Here is a 25,566-nt window from a genome sequence, read left to right as displayed (position 1 = left end):
GTTTTAGTCACTCGATTTTAAACATATTAATCTTTACTGACAAGTGGTTAGGACAAATATTTTATTTTTATTTAGCAGTGCAAAAATTAAATTTGTATAACTTATGCATATTTAATTATTTTTATATGAATTAAACATCCTTGGCACGTGGATATGAATCGGAAGTACTTTTATATGGTCATTTGAAAAGGGCCTTACATTAGTTGGATTATCATCCGGAAATCCTAGTAGCGTAGGCTGCGATTGCCTTTATTTCACAACGGGTGTTGTCAGCTAATTTTATTGAATCAGTACGTTAAGAAATTTATAATCTTATCATTTGAAACTAATAGCCGGATGTCCGTGAGATACTAGTCATTCATAAATAATATCCTATCCTGTTTTAAAAAAATATTTAATAGTACATTTTTTTAATATTGATTACAAATTCGATATAGACATTAATATCATAATGACGACTTTTGATCATAGTGTATTACAATTTGATAAAATGTATTACCTAACTAATTTGAACACTATTCAAAAAGCCGTATTCAAATATTTAAAAATAATGTATTTTTATAATGAATTTTTGATTAATAATTTCAAATTTCGTTAATTCGTCAGCAAGATAATAGATTCTTAAAATCGAAATATTTACCCTAAGGTATAGAAATTCTTAATTGTTTTGGTAGTAACTGGAACACATATAAAGATTTACCAAAACTTTTATACTAATTTTAAGAGTTATATCTCACCAACGTATTAATGAAAATTATTTTGATCTAAAAATTCTTTAAAAAAATATTCTTATCATTTTATTAGATTTTTAGTACCTATAGGCTTGTTACTTGAAAATTCCAAAATAAAAATGTTGAAAAAAATAAAAGTTTTGTTTGATTCGAGAAAAGCGTGAATCTAAAATATTGATTATCAATAAAATATTAATTTTTTTAATAATGTAAGAAGATATATATATTACTTGTTTTCTTTTGATGAATAATAATAAACAATTAATTTTTTTATTTCAAATAATGGTTTCTTTTTATTTCCACAATATACTTCTAAAAACATTTATTATCTTTGTTTCTTGAATTTCAAATTGCACAAATACGCCTAAGGTATCGAAGTACAATATCATAATTCACTCGATTAAACCATAAAAACTTATGTCCACTGAACCAATTTTGTGTTGTTAAGCTTAAGCCTTAAATAATATTACAATAAATTGACCTATTATCAAACTTAAAGATAATCTATGTTTGAACATTGGTCATTTAAGATATTTATGAATAAATATGATAGTTATGTAAAATTTTACAATATGAAAATATTAAAATCATGCTTCAAAAATTTAATATCGTAAAATTCAACATATAAACAAAAATAAAGTTTTTAACTTTAAGTTTGATTATAGGAAAATTCACTATTCGCTCTAGTAACAGCTAAGCTTATAAAATTGGTTTTATCAAGAGCAAAATGGCTATGCTATAACTTTATAAAAATAAGTTAGAGACAAAATTTTTTTGGTATACAAGTTTAGTGTCCTCTTACAAAGATTTTTAAAATGAAACATACTGTATAGTCTATAGTAAAACAATATATCCTTATTATAATACTAATATATTATAATTGTATTATGTTTTAATAGTATTTTAATTATCATTATTTTTATATTATGATATATTTTATGTATTTATGTGCAAATATAAATCTATATTTTAATGACTTTAGTATTTTAAGTTCTCAAGTCTAACTATAATAAATTGAAAGTTATATTGAACGAACGTTAATTTGAAATGTATGGTTATTTTTTATAGGCTTGTAGAGGATGCACCAATCCATTTAAATGTGACTGTAAAGGAATTGTCGGAGAACCTGGTGACAAAGGTATTTTTGGACAACAGGGTCCAGAAGGACCTCCAGGAGAAACAGGTATGATATTAACATAATAATTATAGCTATAATTTAGTGTTTTGTGTGTATCTACTTAATATTATTTGCATTTTTTATTTAAAAATACTATATCATTAGGAAGGAAAAAATATATTTTATGATATCAAATATAGTACTATAAAATTTTAAATATGTTATTTATATTATGATTTTTGAAATTTTCGATTACACTAAAGGAAAATATTTTGAAATACTAAATTCTTTAAAGAATTTTAAGTCACAAATTTTAATTTCTTTACTGCGACTTTTTTTTTCGAATGCGAACTAACCCTTTATTAATGTTAACTACTCTGCAGATGACCATTTTTTTTACAATTTTAATGTATCTAAATCGAAATTTTAAAGAGTTGTTTACGAGTTATTCAAATTTACTTCAGTTATAATTTTCTTTGTAAAGTATTTTATTTATAGATGAAAATTGGTTTTAAATAATTTTAACAACAGATTAACAACATTAGAATCAATTTATTTATAAAGGGAAAATAAGGTCTATAATTATTATTGAATCAATCTGAATATTTTTAATTATTAAATTTTAAATACTTGGCTCAAAATTTGTTTAGAATAATTTGTTTAAAATCTATTAAAAAGATTATTGAATGACACGTCATTTCAATCAAAAATATTGTACTTTGTTTCCAAAATTAAGACTGTTTGTGTTTAAATCTTACCCATGGGAGTGAATTTATATAATATAATGCATATTATCATACTATACATGGTATTATACACACTGTATAGAATTGTTTTATTCAATGGTGTTACACTTAAAAAGTAAAATTGTAATTTATTAATGTTTAAATATTTTATATTTATAAACAAAACTATAACTTTTGGAATTATAAAAGTGAGAAAACAAAAGTATTTTGCTTTTTTATTAATTACTTCATAATTAATTAATCATTGGTTATAATTTTTAATTTTAATTTTAAATTTGTCTAATATACTCGTATATATAAATAAGATTCAATTTTCAAACGGGAAATGGTTGAGTAATCAAGCATTAGTTTTGTATGTAATTTCAAATTTACATATTTATTTTGTAATAAAAAATTTTGATTTTAATACAGTGTATAATATTATACTAAACTTTAATACTCACTGTATTATACAAAACGTTAAACATATAATATACAACTGATAATTTAAAAAAAAAATTGTATCAATTGTAGTTTTATATCACGAATTTTACCAAGGATTATATGGTTAAGTTATGTCATGTACTCGATTTTATTAATCATTAGTAATATATTTTTCACCTTAAATACTCAATAGTATCTCATATCGATTATATACAAGTACAAAATAATTAAATTAAGCCAATAATTTTAAAAACAATTAAGTTTTGATATTAGAATTGAATTTTTTTCATTATTTTTTATATTAGTGAACCCAAAATTATTATGCTTGAAAGTATTTTTTTTTTAACTGATTTTGATTACTAATATTTATTTTATTACTCGTAGTAAATATATTTTTATTAAATAAAATAAGTATATAATTTTTATTACCATAAGTTATATCATGTACTTAAAATCATAGTGGCTTAAAATCAACCTTTTGTTTATATTTTAGGTCCGGATGGTCCATTAGGGCCAAAAGGAGAAAAAGGATCATTTGGTGAACGGGGAGATCCCGGTTTAAAAGGATATCGAGTATATACATTTTATTTAAATATAACATACTTATGCAGTTATACTTTGAAATTTATTAATTTTTTTTTTTCTAAATCAAAAAAGTGATAATGAGTCACTTAAATGGTTGCAACACTTCAACCATTTATACACCGAATAATAATAATTAAAAAAAAATACAATAAATTTTTTGGCTCGTAAGTGCAAAATATAACTCAAAAGCGCAAAAATAAATATTTCATTAGCTCAAAAAAAATACCTTTTTAAAAAACCATGAACGCCAATGGATTTAACAAAAAAAAAGTGTATTTTATAAGTTAGATATAACTTTATACCGTATATATTGTATAGTTATCTTAAATGATAATGAACCTTCACCGTAATGTGTTATGAACTTAATGTTTTTTGAACTTGATCACTACTAATATATTTTTGAATTATTAAAATACTATATATTTAATTAAAATAAATAATTTAATTTGATGATAAATAATTTTAAAATCAAACTTATAATGTAACAGGTACAATATTTATTCTTGCGCTTTTATCCTACTAAAAATTTAAAATTAATTTGCTCTTTTGATCTGACGAAAAAAATCGGCGAATTATGCTTTTGGGCTTCACCGAATGTTTTCAACAATTTTCGATTATGAAAATGTTATGTTTTATAATCAAAATAGAAAATTTAAAATATTTAAAAAAAAAAACTAAATTTTATTTTAGATTATTAAAAAACTTCACTTTTTTCCTAATTATTTTTAAATATAATATTTTAATGTTGATGTTTAATTTAAAATGTATTTCTAAAACGTTTTTAGGGTGAAAGTGGTTTACCTGGTTCCCAAGGAATTGATGGTGATAAAGTAAGGAACAATTAAGTATTTTAAAAATTTAAACTTATGTATTATTGTTTGAAAAATTAATATTTTATTTCTCCAGAATATTAATATTCTGCGATAATAATAGTAAAAATATCATATATTATTCAATTTCACTGTTTTAGGGTTATCCGGGAGTAGCTGGACCACCAGGACTGAAAGGTTTAGAAGGATGCAATGGAACGGATGGTAATGACGGACTTCCTGGCCAAGATGGGATTCCCGGTGTACGAGGTCTCGTAGGACTTGATGGTCTGCAGGTGTGTTTTATTATTAGTTAATAGTTAAAATCTGTAAAAAAAAAAAGTTTTAAAAAGCTAATAATTAAAAATTGAAGAACTCATTCTAATATTAAGTGGTTGTCAGGTGTATATTATAATTATATTGAATTAGGTTTTAATTCAATGATTTATGTAAAAAACTTAATAGTCAAAACTTGAACATCAAACACTAATACCATGGTCCCCATGTATTTTTCAAATTAAATAAGAAATCTTATTCATGATCCTGTTTCAAATTTTCAGGTATTTTAGTTAACCCTCAACATTTTTATCAATTGGTACTTAAAATAATACAAAAAGATAATAATAAAATTTAAATGCCTATAAATATATAAATTAAAATTAATCAAAATGTTTTAAAAAATGTACGGTGTACAAAAAATTATAATTCAATTAATAGTATAGTACCTATTTTCTGAACGTAAATTTGCTATATTGTATGTTTATAAGACGGAGACAATAGAGTAGGATCGTTTTAAGACATTTTAATTCAGTTTTAGTATAATAACAAAGATTGATTTCAAAACTAAATTTACAATAATATTCAACAATTAAAGTACATGGGTATAAATTCAAATTTTTGTTATTTACAATATCAGCATAATGAAATAATTTAAGCTAGGTATTTTATTACATTACAATATTACATCATACTATTGAATATTTGTTTAATAAACGGGTTCAGACTCAAAAATGTATATTCTATCATATTGATTATAGTAAATTTCCAAATAGTGATGAACACTAGTTATAACTTATAATTGAGTTTGTTTAAATCATTATTTTTCTAGGGACCAAGAGGAGATCCTGGTGACGGAGGTGCAAATAGCAAAGGCCTTAAGGGCGATAGAGGTGAATCAAGTTCACCAGGAGCACAAGTAAGTGGATTATAATTTTTTTTTACATGTATTATTATACAAATTTCTCATATATACATATATAATATATTATATATTCTAAATGAAAACTTAACAAGATATTAGTGGGGTATATATATAGTATTAAATTACTTAAAAAATGTGGAATTAAAAAAGTCTTTGTTGTACATATTATGATAGTTTATTTTAAAAGAAATAAAAATAAGTATAAAGAAATCATCAACATCACTATTTAATAATTTATTGATAATGCTTAGCAAAAGAATATTGTCTCCTTAGTTTTTATTTTTGAACATTTAACACATGGAAAATATAATCATAATCAGAGAGCCACAGTCTAAATATATTACATTTATATAAGATAAACCGAAATATTTTATTTTATACTTCTTCAATTTGTTTACAATTAGTTTAAGTAAATGTTTTTATATAATACAGACATACTGTATATGAGTACGAAATGCAAATAAGAAAAGAGTATAGCCTTTTATAAGTGCTAGAATAATTAGAATAGACGCAATTTATATGAACCATATAAAAAACGGATAGTTATTATTATTTTTTTTTAAATTCAAATACTTAATGTAAGTCCATTCATAATTTTGAATCAAAAATTGATTCATGGTCTTAAATAAATTCCAGTTTAATAAATTATTAAATAGCTTACTACGAAAATATATTAGAGAATTACAATTTTTGGAATGATGTATATTTTATAAAAAATAAAATATGATTTTTTAGAATTAATAAAAACGTGTAAAAATATTTTGTTGAATTTAAATTAATATAATTTTTTTTAATTATAGGGTGAACCAGGATATCCTGGAATTGAAGGTGTGCAAGGTGATATTGGTATACCCGGAGAACAAGTTAGTAAAATATATTGAATTAAGATTTTGTTTTAAACATTTCTATTACAATTTTTCTTTTATTCATATATATTATAGATTATTATTAAAAACAGTCGACTCTAGATAATTCGAAGTTGGCGGGACTTTTGAAAAATTTCGAATTATCGAAAGTTCGAATTGCTAGTAGTTTAATACATTGAGAAAGCAAAAAAAATAAATAAAAATTCGAATTACTGAGAGTTAAGAAAAAAAGTTTTTTTTTATTACTATGCATACATAATTATTAAATATTTTAACAAATTAGGTGAAATTACAGATATTTATTGTTTTTAAAATGTTAATTAATTATGTATATAATTATACTTTGTAAATTAAATTATTATTATTAGCAGACGATTATGAAATAAAATACTTACGATAATTATAGTTATCGAAAATAATAAGCTAAATTTCTACACGATTATATAGTAAATTATCAATAAAAAAATTATAAAAAATACATTTTGGTGAATAAACTTTGAATTACCGAACGTTGAACAGATGAAACTTCGAATAATTGGCACGTGTTAATGGCCAGCTTTCCTAAAATTTAATTACAAATTACCGATTGTATTTAAATGAATAGTTTTTATTCAAATTACCGAAAGTTTAAAATTATTAAAGGTTTGAATAGAGAGTATTATTATTTTTATTTATCGAGAGTCGACTGTATTATGCTTAGTATTAAATATTAATAAGTTGATTAGAAAAAAAATAATTTAATTTTAATTTTCTTTTCTTAACGATTAAAGTGCCATAGCGTCAAGTTTTTTTTTGAATGAGCAACTAATGTAATATAAACAATTAACTTTTTATTTTATACTACATTTCAATAAAGTTTAATAGATTTTAGGCTCCTAGGAAAGACTTATACTTTTTTACGTGAATAACAAAAGAACTTAATTACCTATTATTACCTATTAAAATAAAATGTTTAAAAAAATTATATAAATTTCATATTATTATTTTATTTACATTTATAATATTGATAATGTATATAAATCATTATTTAAATTAATTTATTACCCAAATCATAAGACATAAATAAACTAAAAATTAATTACGATATTATTATATAAATGCTTAAATTACTTACATAATTGTTATTATTAGAAGGTTATAACTTATAAGACAATTTTTTACTTTATACATAATATATGTATTACCCTTGTTTTTTTTTTTTAATTTAATTTAATTTTAACTGAAAACAGGCCGTCAAATTGTATATAAAAATAAATATTTATTATAGTCTTAAACTTTTTAATTAGGTTTAAAATTAAATTAATTACATTTTTTAGGGACCTACTGGTGATCCAGGGTATAGTGGACCGAGGGGTGATACTGGTGACTCTCAGCCAGGTTATAAAGGTAAGTTGGTATTAAATTTTTAAATTATACAACATATAGCTATTATAAAACTACAACATAATTTAATATTATGTAATAGATAATAGGTAATATTTATTTTTTTAATATAGTCTCCAATATAGTATAAAATAAGCCATGTAAGCCATTGTTTTTATTATTTGAGTTTAATAAATAGGCATCTATATTTTATTTTATTTGAATTTAATTATTAATTTATAATTACTGAAAAAATTAAAAATTAAAATTATCGCAAACGCTAAATATCAAATAATTGTAGCATAATTTTTTTTTTTTTTTTAGTCTACATTGAAATAAATTAATATCTGAAAGTCATTAAAAAATAAAACAAATTTAATTAATTAAGCACACTTTATTCTAGAAGGATAATAAAATCCTATTCTTTTATTGTATTGAAAAAATTAGATAGTATAACTAAATAGTGTACAATTAACAGCTAATTAATTTACCAATTTACCATCGATAGGTTTAGAGGTTATGCTAGTTAAATTTATACCTTTCATCATTGGTGAATTATAAAATATTATCTAATTATTTGTTCTTTAAGCTTTAAGTACTAACTATTTTTTTTTAACTGTTCTTTATGTTATTTAATCGACATAAAAAGGTTTAGTAATTTTTCTTCCTCAATCTACATTTCGTATAACAGCCTATTGATTTATCACATAATAAGATAATAGCACATAGGACGCTTAAGAAATTTTACAGATATTTTTAACATTATTTGATCCATAAACTATAGATATATTTTTGTTTTGCAGGTACTATTGGAGATGAAGGAGATCGGGGAGAACCAGGACCTCCAGGTCCAGCCGTCGAAAATGAAAAACCTTTGGATTCCCCAACGGATGCTAATGTATACAAAGGACTTCCGGGAGATCGTGGTCCTAAAGGAGATCATGGAAAACCTGGATATAAAGGCGAGACCGGCACTAAAGGTCTTATGGTAAGTAGGCAATTTTAATGAGTAATAATTTAATTAGTAGCATCGTTGATATATAATTAAAAATAAATTTCTACTAAAGCACGTGGTTTAAAATAGTTAAAATTACATATTAGGTAATAATATAAATATATATATATATAACTAAACATATTATATTGTATTAGCGCACGCACGTATTAATGGTGATATTATGTTTAAAAATAAGTAAACAAACAGTATTTAACGAATTTATCTGTTCACAAAGTTAAATTGGAAAGAGTGGTAAAAATATACCTATAATTACTTGAAAGAGTAAAATATAGTATGCATTTTTCTTATTTATTAAAGATTATTTTTATTCAATTGGATTGAGTGTAGTAATAACATCATTTACAATATTTATAACTAACAATAGGTAACGATCTAACTCATTATTTTTAATTTAAGGGCCGTCCCGGATACAATGGATTTAAAGGAATAAAAGGTAATTTATATCGATGTTTCTCTATAATTATAATATAATAACATATAATTATTTATATTTTAAAATGTATTAGATTAAATAAATGAGTACCTACACCAAATAAAGAGCGACATAATAATAAAATATTAGGTATTTACGTAAGTTGAAACAATAGATCTGTAAAATACTAATTCTTCGGTATTATATCGCATCTTATAATATTTTACATCGATTATCTACAAATTTAAATATGGAATGAACAAAACGTCGGTACCGTGTCGGCCGGGTTTAAGTAATTGATCCTATGCGGCCGGTAGGTGCTTGGGATAATAAGTGTGGTCCTAGGTTAATGGTCCTACATTATTGGATATAATAACACGGGTAACAATCAATGGGGACGAAGTAGATTACCCGTTACGCATAGGTTAAGCAAGCGGCAACTGAGCTGGTGAATCGAGCTCGGGTAACGGCGATATTTAAGCAAGTGGATGGATAGGAAAAGATGGGTCGGTTGCAGTTTGCACAACTGCAGTTGTGGCAGATCCTGCGCGCCAGTCTCGTTCTCCTGGGTCCTCGGACCTCTTCGTGCTAATACGCTCTCATATTTGATTACGACGTGCGACTCTTCGTTAGAACGCTGATGCATGATTCGCCGTCGCCCGTTGAATGGTCATCGTTCGCTGGATCGCTTTCTAGTTCCCTGGCTCGTGCCAGATAAATACTAATCTAGTGTTCTTCGATATACAGGACATAGGTACACCAATATATATATAAAAAAAAAATGGATAATAACAATGAATACTAGCACAACAGTTTACATTTCAAAGAAATTATAAGTAATGAGATGATAAATTGTCCTAAAACTTATAAAATACCTTTAAAAGACATAATAAAATACTAAATAAATTGTTTTTATAATAAAATTTATGTTTATAATATTTATTATATATATATTTGTTATACATTTATTGTGTTGTGATTACAATGTTTTATTGTAATGATAATAAATTGTAGTATTGGATAGCTGCATTATTATTACATTAGTCAAAAAATAATTCCAGAAAACGGTTCAATTTAGATTAAATGTATTGAATAGACGCGAGAGTTATGTTTGAATTAAATCGATTTCATAAAAATCAATCACATTCTATAATATTAAAATGTGTATATTTTAGGTTCACAGGGTAACGTTGGTCAAAGAGGAAAAGATGGTAATGTTGGTAAAGATGGTCCTAGTGGCATGAAAGGTAATATTCGAAAAATTAAATATTTCTTAACTAGCTTACATAAACAAATTGCTAAAATTATGTATATTGTACAGGTGATAAAGGAGCCCCAGGATACACGGGATTAGCAGGTGAAGATGGAGAAAAAGTAAGTAAAAAAATAATTATTTTATAAAATAATACTAAATAATACGTATACTAAATTTTTGATCATTTAAAAATTACATAAATATTACAAATGTTATATTGATGTGAATGATGTAAAGTATAAAAAAAAAAACTAAATTAATATACAATTTTACTCATTGATTCGTTTGTAATAAAGGGTGGCATTGGTGAACCTGGACGTGTAGGAATTCCAGGAGTACAAGGTAGTGAAGGAGAACCAGGTATTTATGATCCAAATTTGGATGAAATTAGAATTGGCTCTGAAGGACCTCAAGGACCTATTGGTAAGTAGTAATACTTATATTATATAATTATAATAATATAAAATATATTTATGATCGAGTTCTACTTTTATATAATTTATAATTCTAATTTTTGAAAACAATTTATGGACTGTATGTCTATATAGACAGATACACAACGAATAATAATAATACATTATAGTTAGTAGATAAATTACTAATTTCTTAAAATAACTAAATAATAACTAGGTTGTTATTTTATAAGATATAAAAATATTTTATGTATAATTTATGAGATATTGTAATGTTACGTACTATAATCTTTCTTAAATTAATTAATTTTAAATTTGGTTTGATCCTATTATATTTATCAAACACTTGAAAAAAAATTAACAAACCAATGTAATTATTTAGGTCCTGAAGGTTTAAAAGGAGAAGATGGATTACCAGGAAGGGTGCGTTATATTTTTAATAACTTTTTAAGTTTACATGATTCATAATATTATATAATTTTAGATTGGTCAGCCAGGAATTATGGGACCACCTGGTGAACCAGGACCCCCAGGTAATTCTTTTGAAAATAATATAATTCGTAATATAGTATAATTTGATATTTTTGATATTATTGTAAATTTGTAAAAACATAAGAATTATGAATTTTATATCATAATGTATTATAGGTATTCCTGGATCAAGAGGTCTTAAAGGATTATCTATAAAAGGAGAACAAGGAGTTGAAGGTAAATTATTTTTTCAAATACTATAAAATATATATTTATTAATTATTTAGGATTTATAAAAATCCTTTAACTAGTTATTAGATCTGATGAAAATAAAAATAAGACAATAAAAGCCATGTGTAAGTTAGTATGAATAAATATTATGTAGGTGTTAATAAATTTTTTTTCATTTAAATACATCCTAATACTTTTATAATAACTAGTAAAAATAACAATAAAACAAAATAAATGAAAACTTTTGAGAATATTCCATAATAATATGTAGACACTAAGAAAACCATGTGTAAAACCATTTGTCTCAAAACAAACATAAAATCATATAAATAATCAAATTAAAAAAAAAAAAAAAAATATCTGAATTTTTAAAAAATAAATTTATTTCACAGTAATCGTCTATTTTAAAATTTATTTCTGTGTTAAAAGTTTTCATGATTTTGGCACCTACGTATGGTTGAATGACATAAATATTGATTTTATTTGTTAAAAAAAAAAAACAATTAGTACTTTCTAGTTAATAAGTCATTACTAATATTTGACATAATTAGGTAACAACTATCAGTGTTATTGACATAAGATCAAAAATAATATTTAAAATTATCATAATTTTTCTTAATTTACTAGTTTAAACTCATTAAAAAGTGAATTTTAAGCATCTACTCAATATAAGTAAAGCATATTTTAAATAATTTTATAAACCGATGTGATATTGGGTCAATTTACATTTAATTTTTTAATAAAGGATTGGCTGGGCCAAGAGGAGAACAAGGACCTCTAGGATTTCCAGGACCTGTTGGTCCAATTGGTGAAAAAGGAATTCAAGGTGTAACTGTGTTTGGACCTCCTGGTGAAGATGGTCGCTTCGGTAAATATTTTTATTTCATTAAAATATCAATAGTTTTCAAAAAATATTACTTGTGTCGATAATAAATTATTTAATATGAAATTAATACATCTACTATATTTGTTTAGGTATTGATGGTTCTCGAGGGCCTAAAGGAGACCAGGGTGATCAAGGATTCAAAGGTTTGAAAAATTATGTATATGCGTACACCTGTGTTTTATATTAACTTTAAACTCATTATTACAACCCGTAATTACACATGATAAGTGGCATAATTATTTAATAATAATTCATTAATTTTCAAGAAATCATAAACTTAATTATTATTATATACTTACAAAGTAATTTTAAAATTAATCTTAAAACAATAATCAAATTTATATTATTTCAGTTAAGCATGCAATTTTTATTTTTAGTGAAAACCATAGAAAATATTGAAAATTTAATTTTAATTTTAAAATTTTATTTTTAGGACCAAAAGGTTTCCCTGCAACACGACCAGGAGAACGAATTGTTGGACCACGTGGAGCTCCTGGTACTCCAGGATTTCCTGGTATGCCTGGAGATCCCGGACTTCCCGGTAAGAATATAATAAAATAAATCATATTATTCAACTTAAATTATTTTATTTTTATATTATTATAAATAATAAAAAAAAAAAACTATACTAAATCACACTTATTTGCAGGATTTCCTGGTTTGGATGGTTTAAAAGGACCTCCGGGTGATGATTGCGGCTATTGCAGTCCAGGTGTTTACTTGAGTCTTAACGTATTTTAATTATTATTAAGGATAATTGATACTGTGAAAAATATATTTCCAATTTAAAATAATTAAATAGTATAATATAGCATGTTTATTTAAAAACTTTTTGTTTCTATTATTAAAGTTCATTAATATATTTTTATTTTTAGGCATTGATGGAGCTAAAGGTGATTCTGGAGATGATGGACAAAATGGTACACCAGGAGCTCCAGGTAAAAATATTCATAAATATATTTTGTCATATCACTTTTGAATAAAATAATAACGATTAAAAATGTTTACAATAACTCGGCTATAGCGAGTTTTGTTGAAATTGTACTATTAATATCGCATACATTTATTTAGTCAAAAACTTTAATTCGTATTTGCTTTATATAATACTTTCTAGGACTTCCCGGCTTAAGTGGAATACGTGGAACTAAAGGAAAGATGGGCACACCTGGATTACCAGGTAAAGTTAATTTTGACAGTTGCTAATTTTAAATGATTTTGTATCTCACACTTCATTCAAATAATTTACATATTTATAATTCAAAATGATATATATGATAATTTTGAATTTTTATATTTATAGGTTATAAAGGATCGTCTGGAAGACCTGGATCAAGAGGTTTGTATTGTATCATAAATTATTATCAATGCAAAAAATAAAATTAATTTTGCAAATTTCATTGAATATAATTTTTTTGTTAGGTTTGGCTGGGATTCCTGGAATGCATGGAGAAAGAGGATCAGTAATTATGAATGGCTTTCCAAAAATATTAATATCAGGTGATAAAGGTCAAAAAGGATTTCCTGGCAGAGAAGGCGATATGGGTTCAATAGGGTATTTACTTATATTTTTAAATAACCATCTAAATAAATCAATACCTTTTAATTATTACTACGAGTATATTATAACAATAATACACAATTTATATTTATGAAACTATAAAATAGATTTATTTTATAATGCTCTAATTTTCCAATATCATTGAGTTATAATATTTTAATATTTTACAGCTTACCTGGAAAACCTGGACAACCTGGCCATACGGGTAGAAAAGGAATGAAGGTAATTTAACATAATACATAATACATTAACTAAACAATCGTACTTATCTAAAATTATTTATATACTTCAATATTAATCACGTATAAATAGGGACATTATGGAGATTCAGGAATACCTGGTACTGATGGCCGTCCAGGAGAACACGGTAGACCTGGATTAAAAGGAGAACCCGCTGATGAATTAAATCCTGAATATTTAAGAGGAGACCCAGGGTACGTTATTTTATTGATTTATTGATAAAAAAAAAAAAAAAACTTTCAAAAATAAATATTAATAAAAAAAATTATCGAATATTAGGTATTATAATACCTCCTACTATTTACACATTAATCTACAATAATAATTAATATATTATTAGGTATTCTGGTATTTCTGGAACTAAAGGTGAGAAGGGTAATACAGGTGCTCAAGGTGAACCTGGTGATAGCAGTCAATATACTAGTAATAATAAAGGAGAAAAAGGCTTTAAAGGCATACCTGGTGAAAGAGGTGTGATATATAAATATATAATACCATACATAATGCAACATTTTCATAACTCGAATTAACATTTATTTTTTAAGGTCTCTATGGATTAAAAGGACCAAAAGGAGTAGAAGGAGATCAAGGTATTAAAATCCCATAACACTACTATAATAAATTAAATAATTCTAATGTTTTATTTTTAAAGGTTTTATTGGATATCCTGGCGCTGCTGGTCCACCTGGTTTAGTTACTGAAGGTCCTCCAGGGTTAAAAGGTATTAAAATGAACATTATTTAATTAAAAGTTGTTTATTTTTTACTTTAGACTAACTTGTCTCTTTTAGAATATTTATTGTTTTATTTAATTGCTAAATATTTTAACAAATTACTGTACAATCAGTACAAACGTATTATTATATATATAATACACCTTAAAATAATACACCACGTTTATTGGTAATAAAGCGAAAAAAGTAAACTATCAACTTATTAAAAACTCAAAGTAATTATATCAAATATAAGTCATAAAACTCATACCTTTATATTTCAGTCAAAATAATTTAAGTCAAACAAAAAAAAAAAATTAAAAAATATATTAATAATTAATAGGGAAATGGGTATAAATCTTTCGATCATCTTATTTTGAATTTTGTCATTTGAATATTAACCTTAACGATAACTTATGGCTATATTATAGTTATTAGGTATTATTTTAATATTTTTATGTAATTTTATTAAACCTCTTTTTTTTACCTATCAATTATATTGCGTCATCATTCCACAGAATTAGGTTAACCTTATTTTTTTATGTATAATATTGCATACAATTATCAAAACAACATAATTAAAAATGATGTGACTATACCATATTAGAACTATTACTTATTCCTATTTGACCAAAAATAAATTTGAACATAAGAGACATCAAACTATTTAGTTTCTCACAAATTATCGCAATAATAATAAGTATAATAAAATTGCGTATTTTAAGAAATGTGGTATTCAATTGATTCATTGAGATTTTTGTTAAATACCTACATATCCTCTACAAGACCATGTTTTCAGCACTCAGGATACATTTTTTTTCTAAATATCTATACATTGACTGTTGCAAAGATTCAAAAACAATTGTGTCCACTGAATTTTTGATCAGAAGCATATTAATTTAGTATTTGTTTTTAAAACCTATAACTGCTGTATGTCCAATTAACTTTTGGTCACTTGTATTTGATAATTACATTTTCTACTTTCTATTTTACTAAGTATACGTAATAATGTTGAAAAGATTTTCGAATACGATACAATAACTAAAAATGCTTTTAAAATTGAATACTAAACGACACACTGAACACATAAATAATAATAAGAGCATAAACAATGGACGACGGTGAATTAAAAAAAATTTTATTTTTGATAGTCATACAAGGAAATATAATCACGTTATATTTAATAAGATAAAAATACCAGTTTCTTTGATAAGTATTTATGTTCTATTAATAATATTAATATAAACTTAAACAAATAATAATACGATACATTAACAAATAATTTTGTGTTCAATTATTGTTTTATGGAATAAATTGTATTAGAAATAAATAAAAATTTACTAAAAATGTATTTATATTCACAAAATTTTTTTAAAAAAATATCAAGATTTGCAAAAAAAAAAAAATGTTTAGCTTATTTAACAATAAATAGAAGACATAGGAAAAATATTCAATTTCTGTTTCTCATTCCTACTGATATTTAATGATAAATAAAACATGGCTTTTGCATAAAATATTTGACTGCAATAACAATAATTGGCTAATTCGTCTTAGTGTATTATATAGTATCTGGTATAATTATTAGTTGGCTATAAATATTTGAAAAAAAAATATTTTTATAGTTTTGTCTAAAAAATATAAAATTTATAGGATATCCTGGTGCTATGGGCGATCAAGGTTTGAAAGGAGAAAAAGGAATTCCAGGAAACCCAGGTTTACCAGGAATACCAGTATGATTAATACATATTTAATTATTTAGTTAATTAAATCTAATTAATAGTTAGAATTGGAAAATAATAATCATAAAAATATTTGTTGTTAATAAACTTATAGGGTCCACCTAGTCAAAAAGGAGATCGCGGAGAACCAGGTCAAAGCATATTAGTTGGAGAAATTGGTGATGATGGTCGTAAAGGAGAAAAAGGTGAACCTGGAGAAGAAGGGTATGGAATAAAAATAATAAAATATGTAAAATATTTGTAAATAAATTATAAGAGTTAATGATAATGTTTTGACGACTTCAAAAATATGTTAGCTAGATCAATTTCATAAAATTATATAATTCCAGAAAATTGAAAGATAAAATCACATTTAATTAACATATTTACATCTTATCTAGGAAATCAAAATATCCAAATTTATTATTGATTCTTATTTTATTATTTTAGTTTAAAATAAAATTGAGAATATTTAAAAATTCTAAATATTTTTTAACGAGAAATTATAAACTTTTTTTTATTAATTTGTTCATATACTTTTTAATTATTTTCAGAATTCCTGGTAATAAAGGTTATCCTGGTTTGAATGCAGAATATGGTCCAAAGGGTCAAAAAGGCAGTCCTGGTATTGTAGGACCAGCCGGAATTCCGGTAATACAACTGTCCATAATTAATAATTCTATATAATACTTATAGTATAATACATTTTAAAGCAAATTATTCAATCAAAACATTTTATAATTTTGAACATTAACAATTTATAGTTTAAATTAAAACTACTTTTTAATTTTAATATTATGTACATTGTTAAAGATTAGATTTTTTAAAGATAAATCCACGTAAAAAGTTATAAAAATGTATCAATTAATTATTACCAAAATAAATCTAGGGTAAAAAAGGTGAACAAGGAATATCAATTAGAGGACCTCCTGGATTACCTGGAGCACCGGGATTAGCTGGTTTATCCATAAGTTTTGGTTCAGTTGGTCCAAAAGGTATAAATATAAAAACAACATATTATTTTAATCTTGAATAACAGTACAAATATATTTTTATGTTTAGGAGTTGACGGTGAACCTGGTTTAAATGGAACTAAAGGCTTAAAAGGAGAATGGGGATTAGTAGGTAAGTAAATGATAATATACTAATATAATATTAAAAGAAACATGACATAATATGACAAATATAAAAGTAAAATAATAGAGCTACATAATTATTGAATAATAGAATCTCTTATAAATAGTAAAATATATCATGCATGTAATTTAATAAAAAAAAATGTCATGACTTAAAAATGAAGTAAAATAGCATGACGAAATCTCATTTAACTTGGTATTTAATTGATAATAATATTGAGAGCTCATTTTAGCTTTTTTAAACAAAAATAATTTATTTTAATAAAATGTATTAATCCATCGAGTAAAATTAAAATATAACTTATTAATATACAAATTATTTTAATTTATAACAATAAATTATAGGTATTTTATTGTAAAATCACTATTTTAAACTATTTTATTTGCATTTACAGGACTAAGAGGAATAGATGGTGACCGGGGTCCAGAAGGTAAACCAGGAAGAAATGGTCAAATGGGAAAATTAGGTACATACCATGCTTAATTTATATAAGTTTAGTTTATACTTTTGGAGTTAATTATGATTTTTATTAATCAAAAGCATTATTATAAAAATGTATCATTATTATTATTATATAGTATGGTACTCATAACATACCCATCATTGTTTATCTCTTGTTTTGCAGTAACAATTAATGCATTTTATATACTGGTACACTAAGTAAATTTTACCAACCTTCTACATTTTTTATAATAGTAAAAAACAGTAATATCTGAATAATAGAAATATATTGATAATATAAACAAATTCATGTAATACTTTAAAGCTCATTTTAATTGTTTTAAGGTGATACTGGTCAGACTGGTGATACTGGTGACACTGGAGTTCCAGGTACATAATCAATAAAAATATAACTCAAAAGTATTATTTTGTTTTTAAAACATTGGAAAAAAATTTAAATTTTTATTTAAATATAAAACTGAATTTATTTCGGTTAAAAGCAATAACACCAAATTGATTATTTTTGAATTTTAGGATTAAAAGGTTACGAAGGAAGACTGGGTATTTTTGGTCAAATTGGTGAAAAAGGAAGTATGTATAAGTTTACCTTTGGCAAATAAACACTTTTTTCATAAACATTTTGATTTTCACAATACTTAAATCATTTTTTGTAATTTAAAACATTTATAGGTCGTGGAGATTTTGGTTTACAAGGTTTATCCGGATTAAGAGGACAAATAGGGGAAAAGGTATTATAATTGTTTAAATTATTACACCAAATCAGTGATACTAAATTTTTAATAACTTAAAAGTTTGATTATTAATTACCACTAAGTAGATAGTTTTAGAGTAACGGGATTATTTAAATTCTTGACGGTAAAAAACAAATTATACTTAACTAATTATTAATTACTTATAAAATAGGGATAACCCAGTGTTTCCCAACCTAGGAGGTGTGAGAACTTTACTAGAAAGTTAGTAAACTACTTAATATGTCAATTCTGTTAAACTCTGTAAAATATAATATAATATTGTATATTGTTCAATAAAATGAAACATAATTTTGTTAGACTTTTTTAGAAAACTATGAATACTTAGATAATATTATTTATAATTCAAAATGTTGTTCAAATATATCTCTAATATGTCTAATAGGGAGCCACAGGCTATCAAGGACTCCCCGGAATTCCTGGTATAAGGGGAGATTATTCGTTTAGTGGTCCTAAAGGAGAAGCTGGTGCCACAGGTAAATATAAATGTTTATTCGATATATTTAATTATCATACTCTTATATTTATATACATTTTTATGGCTTTTTGTTTATAGGAAGAGATGGTGAAATCGGTCCAATGGGTTATCGTGGATTAAATGGCCAAAAAGGTATGCGTGGTGACAACGGAACAACAGAAATTGGATTGCCCGGTGAAAAAGGTATATTTATAGTAACTATTAATATCATGGCAACAAAAAAAAAAAAAAAAAAATTAAAAATTAAAATTTATAGCAATATATTTTTTATATATTTCAACTTTAATTGTTTATACGTATAGGTTCTAAAGGAGAACCTGGCATTGATGGTAAACCTGGACAACCAGGACGAAAGGTAATGTAAATAATTAAATGCCTACAAAAACTATTTCAAATTAAATACGTGAAATAATGTTTCTATTCAATTTAATAAAAAATTAAAAGTTTACATTAAAGTAAAATAGGTAGCTAATTTTCTGGTATAAATAAGCCGTTTCTTAATTATATTACAGAATTTGATTATAAGTGTCAATAATAGATAATATAATTAATTACAACACTAAGTAGCAAAAAAATATACAACTTAGTCAATTACCATTAGGTATTCAATAAAATAACATCACCTACCTAATTACATTTTATACAAATATTTTATATGCTCTATAATAAAAATTATGTTTTCTAGGGTTTAATGGGAGACCTTGGTATAGTAGGAGATAAAGGTAAGCTATTATTTGTTTCAATAATATATAAATAATTATGTTTTAAATTTATTTAACTTTTAATGTGTTAAGTGAATTATGAATTCATTAATTTATGTAAGTTTAGTCAATGTGAGTCAGATATGTAACTTAATATTTATGTTTTTAAATATTGTATTAAAAATGCTATCTGATCGATGATCAGATAGAAATATTTTTTTTTTTTATTTATACGTGATATTTAACATTAAAACACGTGGAGTTCAATTATAAGTATACGGACTTAAATCATAATAAAAAAATTAAAATACTTAATTTAAATTTTCAGGTATTGCTGGAGATGAAGGTCCAAAAGGTTATCCAGGATTAAAAGGACGATCTGCCATACCAGGTATATTTAAAATGAAGTAAATAAAAAAAATAAAATAATTTAAAATACCTTTGTTAAATACAAATAAATCTATGATGGATTTTTTTTTCTTTTTTAATATTATTAAAATTTAAATACAATTTATACATAAATAAGTAAAATACGTAAATTTTGTTAGTATAAAGTGACGAGAATGAGAGGTGTGGACTTAGTACTGTTATTCGAAGTAATAGAATGTAAAAAATACTTTTTTTTTTTTTTGGTAATTTTTTTAAACTGCATTATAGAAATTTATATTAATGATCTACCATTATTACACTATTAATCATGAATATGTTTTAGTTATTTTTTTTATTAAATTAATAACATATTTTATATATTTCATAGAAATTAAATCGTTACATATTTTTTTTTTATTTTTTTTTTAATATTTTATGGTTGAACAGTAATAGTTACATATTAACCGATTAAGATTGAGGATTTTCTAAATATTCTTAAATATTTGATAGGCAATAATTTAACACATTCGTCAGATACTGTTGTGCGAATGATATTTAACAATAATTTGGATAAGTGTTTTTAGCACCACGTGTTCAATCAGCACGCACATAAATGCTCTGCATAAAATGAAATATTCAGTTTTATCAGAAATCAATTTAAACTAATTCAGACCTGAAGTCTATATAACAAAAATTCTCTTTGATAGTTATATTTCAATACTTATTAAAACTCACAATAAATTAGAAAGACGTTTAAGAGGCCGAAAAATTCAATTTTTTGCAGAATAAAAATCCGAACATTATATTAGGTACTTTAGGAATACTATTTCAGATTTTTCTTTAAAACCATTAAAAAATAATCTGCTTGCAACCACTTTAAACTTAAAAATCAAAAAGTAGATTATATATCTTACTAATATCTGATTATATTAATAATATTTTTTATACAATTATTGCATTTTAAGGTAGTTATGTTACATTATATTTTAACTTTTAATTCTTCTATTCTTTGATCCTTATATTATTATTATGCTTTGTTTTATTTCCTTAAAATTTTATTTGATAAATTATTATTTATTTAATTGTTTTTGTAATTATTAGGATTAAAGGGGCCTCTTGGAGCACCTGGTATACCCGGTATTCCGGGTAATAAAGGCCAACGTGGATTAGAAGGCATGCCCGGTGAAATCGCAAAACCAGGTACTAATAATTATTTAATATGTTGAAAATTTTAGTGATATATGATACTATTATAAAACATTGAAAATGTAATATTATTACAATAACTTCAAGAAACAAGATTTTCGTCTATTATAAGTCATAACTCAAAAGACTCAAAAAAAATAAATAGACAAAAATTAGATTTCTAATTAAATTTTTTATTAAAATACTTACAATACTTAACTACTAATAATATGATATTGTTACTAGGATTAAATTTTGTAAGATGACGTATAACGTTTTAAAATATTCCAAGATTTTTAATACTAACTACTTTATTATTTTATTATCCAATCCTCGTTAATTTAAATACAATTTAAATGATAATAAATATCAATAATTTCTAAGTTACTAAAATTTGTTGAAATAGGTTTACCTGGAGATCCGGGATACAGAGGTGCAGTTGGCTTAGAAGGTTTAAAAGGACTCAAAGGTAAGTTTTTTTTAAAAATTAATTTGTACAATTATATTTTTGAAGCGTTGCTAACAATTAAATTATAAAAATATTAATTTTAATTATTTGTTCAAATATAAATAAAATATTTTGCACTTTTATATACTTAATGAAATATTGATAAATTAGGTACTTTAATTTTCAACTAGATTAATTCATTTTTATAATTATTTTTTTATTATTTCATAATTATAAACATATCACTTTAAAAAATGACTTATAAAGAATTCGTATTAAGTAATTGTCACATCGTGTATAAAATAGATATTTTCTTTGCTGTTTTTTATTTTCTATGAAATTGAAACGTAAATAATAATTATTTACGTTTTATGTTTTAAAGGACCTTCTGGAGATCCAGGTTATGAAGGATTTCTTATTGGAACAAAAGGAGAAGCTGGAGATCCAGGTAATACCTATACTTTATATTAACATTCTTATGCAATGTTATTAACAACTTTCATGCATTTTATGTTTATTTATTTATTCAGGTCATGTGCATTTAAGAGGTTCACCAGGCCCACCTGGTTTAATGGGTTTACAAGGAATCAAAGGATCTAAAGTATGAGTATAATAATTTATTTAAATATTAGGATAACAAAAACAAAAGATCACTAATTTTTTGACCCATTAGCAACTATTTATAATTATATTAAAACGATTTTATAAATAAATCATTATTAATAAATGTATGGGTGACCTATACCACCATATTCAATACTGTAGACTGAAAAGTATAATATTAAAACGAAAAAAAATAATAAAACATATTAATATCTAAAAAATACCAAAAGTTGTTTTAAAATCAAAAATATAAATATAAATAAAATTTAAAAAATATAAAATTAATTTAAAATGCATACCCTTATTTAAAATCCTTTTTTTAAATCCATGCTGTTTTGCTTGGTCATTGAAAGTATTTGATTATATTTTATCATCTACTCGTTTATTTTTCATATATATTTAATAAAATACTTTTACAATTTTCTACCATTTGTATCAATCACACATATAAAATGTGTGAGTGTGGAATATATGTTTCACAAAAATAAATAAACGGAACTAATGCATAATAGATTAGTTATACGCTCAAAAGATAACATAAATGAATGAATAAAGGATAAATAAGATAAAATAAGAAATTAAGTAAATCTTATAAAATCGTTCTAATTTTAATGGTATAAAGCCGAACAGTTCTATTACATTTACTATTATTTTTTTTTTTATAATAAATAAAAGTGACTTCCTAACTGAATTTTTTTTTTTTTTTAATCACTTACAATTCACTATTGAAAGTATCAAACTGTGGATTTATTAATGAAAAAAAAAAAGTGTAAAAATTGGTTTTAAATCCAAATTTAAATTTTAGAATTTTGAAACACTTTATTTGCCTACATATATCAACTACATATTTTTTGTGTGTTACAATACTAGTTCATTATTATATTACTAATTATTGTTTTAATTTCGATATAACCATACGTCCATACAAAGTATTACTATACTATTTATTGGTTAGATTAAACTATGTAAATACAATATTGAATATTGTCTACATAATATTTAGTTAGAATATGGTAATTTGTATCTATCGTAATTTTTATGATATCATCAATTATTTATAAGAATCGTTATATTTCTATAAATCATTTAATATACTTGTTTAGGGTGTAAGAGGTAATGTTGGAACTCCAGGACTCACAGGATTAACAGGATTATATGGAATAAAAGGAGAAGAAGGCGACATTGGTCCTGACGGTCTTCCAGGTATGTGATTTGATTATGATTTACTATCGATATTTAGTAACTCAAGTCATATAAAATATTTTAATATATTGAACATTAATTAATATCTTAATTCCACATAGGTATTCCTGGCTCCAACCCGGAACATGGTGAAAAAGGAAGAAGTGGCATTGACGGAGAACCCGGAAGGCAAGTTATATAAACTTATACACATTTGACTTTATTGTGAAATTTAACTTTTTATGTATTTTATCGTAGTCCTGGAATTGATGGACAAAAAGGAGCACCTGGAGAATATGGAAATGATGGGGTATGTTTTAATAAATATTATAAGAAAAGAAAAATTTTAATTATGAATATATATCTAAAAATTAAAATAGTTTTAATTCTTGTTATAAAATATTAATAAAACATATTATTTTTAAATATTATGCTGATTTAATTTACGTTAAAAAAATATTATTATTTTCTCGGCTAAATTAACTTGAAACAGAATTAGAAATAAGTTTAAATTTATTCTAAAATTATTTAGTTTTATTGAAAATAAATTAAATATATTCATTAAGAATTAATTTTCAATTACTTTACTTTTAATTGTTTTTTTTGTTTTTTTTTTTTTTTTTTTTTTTATCAGATTAATGGATATGTTGGACCGCGTGGTATAAGTCCAAAAGGAGAAAAAGGAAAATCTGGTCCAAGAGGTTTGAATATTTTTTTTTTAATTAAAATAATAGCGTTTACAGTATATAATTTAACCTAATCTCATGATATGTTCATAATTTATTTTAATTTTTTTATCAAATTATTTTTTATTATGTTTGTTTTGACAATTAATATTATCATTTAACACAAATTTACATTTATTTATTTTCTTTTTTTGTAATTTCTATTTTATAGATTGAATACTCATTCTAAAATTAAAATTAAAATATAAATAAAATTTATAAATATGGATTCTCATTCACAGGTGTATCTGTCCAAGGTGAACCAGGAGCTAATGGTGCTCCAGGAATTGATGGACTACCCGGCAGACAAGGATTAAAAGGTGTGAAAGGTGAACCCGGTATTATAAAATATAGGTAGGTACCTAAAATTAATAAAATTAATTATTTTAAACAAAAATAATTGTATTTCTCTATATAGCCAAAAAGGAGAGCAAGGCGAGTTTGGTGCAGCTGGATTATTTGGATTAAAAGGTGAAAAAGGTGAAATTGGAGAAGCAGGATTTGAAGGGATGCCAGGTATTTATTATTAATATTTTGTTAGTTACATTATGATTATACAGATTCATCGTAAGTGTTTTCACACTTTAATTAGACCTTAAATAATCGTCCTACTCTACACCTACACTATACACTTTATTTCTTTTTATAAATTAAAACCATTTAAACTTAAACGGTAATCGTAATAATTTTGAATGATTTAGTGCCTTACCAGAACGGAAATACGATTATTTGACAAAACACTGTAAAATATATGGGTAACCACTAACAATAAA

The 25,566-nt window shown here is 24.0% G+C and overlaps 1 protein-coding gene across 4 annotated transcripts in view; it reads left to right on the top strand.

The window, feature by feature from the left end:
- Positions 1–25,566, top strand: part of LOC112592138 (collagen alpha-5(IV) chain-like) — a 43,040-nt gene that overhangs the window by 14,375 nt on the left and 3,099 nt on the right. For 2 of the 4 annotated variants that reach the window (XR_003114545.1, XM_025336126.1), the window contains exons 2-53: positions 1,800–1,914; positions 3,511–3,590; positions 4,388–4,432; positions 4,573–4,707; positions 5,520–5,606; positions 6,413–6,475; positions 7,795–7,864; positions 8,644–8,828; positions 9,255–9,291; positions 10,446–10,517; positions 10,592–10,644; positions 10,822–10,948; positions 11,321–11,361; positions 11,423–11,471; positions 11,587–11,646; positions 12,386–12,508; positions 12,616–12,669; positions 12,960–13,067; positions 13,176–13,238; positions 13,402–13,464; positions 13,641–13,703; positions 13,827–13,862; positions 13,946–14,078; positions 14,255–14,306; positions 14,397–14,518; positions 14,665–14,795; positions 14,870–14,914; positions 14,977–15,045; positions 16,687–16,766; positions 16,870–16,979; positions 17,309–17,405; positions 17,644–17,749; positions 17,817–17,879; positions 18,286–18,357; positions 18,678–18,722; positions 18,867–18,923; positions 19,023–19,081; positions 19,488–19,578; positions 19,659–19,763; positions 19,883–19,935; positions 20,266–20,302; positions 20,610–20,672; positions 21,752–21,850; positions 22,242–22,304; positions 22,666–22,731; positions 22,814–22,884; positions 23,990–24,089; positions 24,191–24,257; positions 24,327–24,378; positions 24,703–24,769; positions 25,036–25,147; positions 25,212–25,309. Coding sequence is in view for 3 of the 4 variants with exons in the window: in XM_025336126.1 (XP_025191911.1) it covers positions 1,800–1,914; positions 3,511–3,590; positions 4,388–4,432; positions 4,573–4,707; positions 5,520–5,606; positions 6,413–6,475; positions 7,795–7,864; positions 8,644–8,828; positions 9,255–9,291; positions 10,446–10,517; positions 10,592–10,644; positions 10,822–10,948; positions 11,321–11,361; positions 11,423–11,471; positions 11,587–11,646; positions 12,386–12,508; positions 12,616–12,669; positions 12,960–13,067; positions 13,176–13,238; positions 13,402–13,464; positions 13,641–13,703; positions 13,827–13,862; positions 13,946–14,078; positions 14,255–14,306; positions 14,397–14,518; positions 14,665–14,795; positions 14,870–14,914; positions 14,977–15,045; positions 16,687–16,766; positions 16,870–16,979; positions 17,309–17,405; positions 17,644–17,749; positions 17,817–17,879; positions 18,286–18,357; positions 18,678–18,722; positions 18,867–18,923; positions 19,023–19,081; positions 19,488–19,578; positions 19,659–19,763; positions 19,883–19,935; positions 20,266–20,302; positions 20,610–20,672; positions 21,752–21,850; positions 22,242–22,304; positions 22,666–22,731; positions 22,814–22,884; positions 23,990–24,089; positions 24,191–24,257; positions 24,327–24,378; positions 24,703–24,769; positions 25,036–25,147; positions 25,212–25,309 (4,114 nt within the window). In the remaining variant the exon portion in view is untranslated. The remainder of the gene's footprint in view (positions 1–1,799; positions 1,915–3,510; positions 3,591–4,387; positions 4,433–4,572; positions 4,708–5,519; positions 5,607–6,412; positions 6,476–7,794; positions 7,865–8,643; positions 8,829–9,254; positions 9,292–10,445; positions 10,518–10,591; positions 10,645–10,821; positions 10,949–11,320; positions 11,362–11,422; positions 11,472–11,586; positions 11,647–12,385; positions 12,509–12,615; positions 12,670–12,959; positions 13,068–13,175; positions 13,239–13,401; positions 13,465–13,640; positions 13,704–13,826; positions 13,863–13,945; positions 14,079–14,254; positions 14,307–14,396; positions 14,519–14,664; positions 14,796–14,869; positions 14,915–14,976; positions 15,046–16,686; positions 16,767–16,869; positions 16,980–17,308; positions 17,406–17,643; positions 17,750–17,816; positions 17,880–18,285; positions 18,358–18,677; positions 18,723–18,866; positions 18,924–19,022; positions 19,082–19,487; positions 19,579–19,658; positions 19,764–19,882; positions 19,936–20,265; positions 20,303–20,609; positions 20,673–21,751; positions 21,851–22,241; positions 22,305–22,665; positions 22,732–22,813; positions 22,885–23,989; positions 24,090–24,190; positions 24,258–24,326; positions 24,379–24,702; positions 24,770–25,035; positions 25,148–25,211; positions 25,310–25,566) is intronic. The other 2 variants (XM_025336127.1, XM_025336129.1) reach the window with 2 other exon arrangements.

This window comes from Melanaphis sacchari, unplaced genomic scaffold (assembly GCF_002803265.2).
Source record: "Melanaphis sacchari strain LSU unplaced genomic scaffold, SCAv2.0 Contig159_pilon_pilon, whole genome shotgun sequence".
Taxonomy (NCBI): domain Eukaryota; kingdom Metazoa; phylum Arthropoda; class Insecta; order Hemiptera; family Aphididae; genus Melanaphis; species Melanaphis sacchari.
The sequence above is the reverse complement of the archived record's forward strand: the minus strand, read 5'-3'. Positions and strand labels throughout refer to the sequence as shown.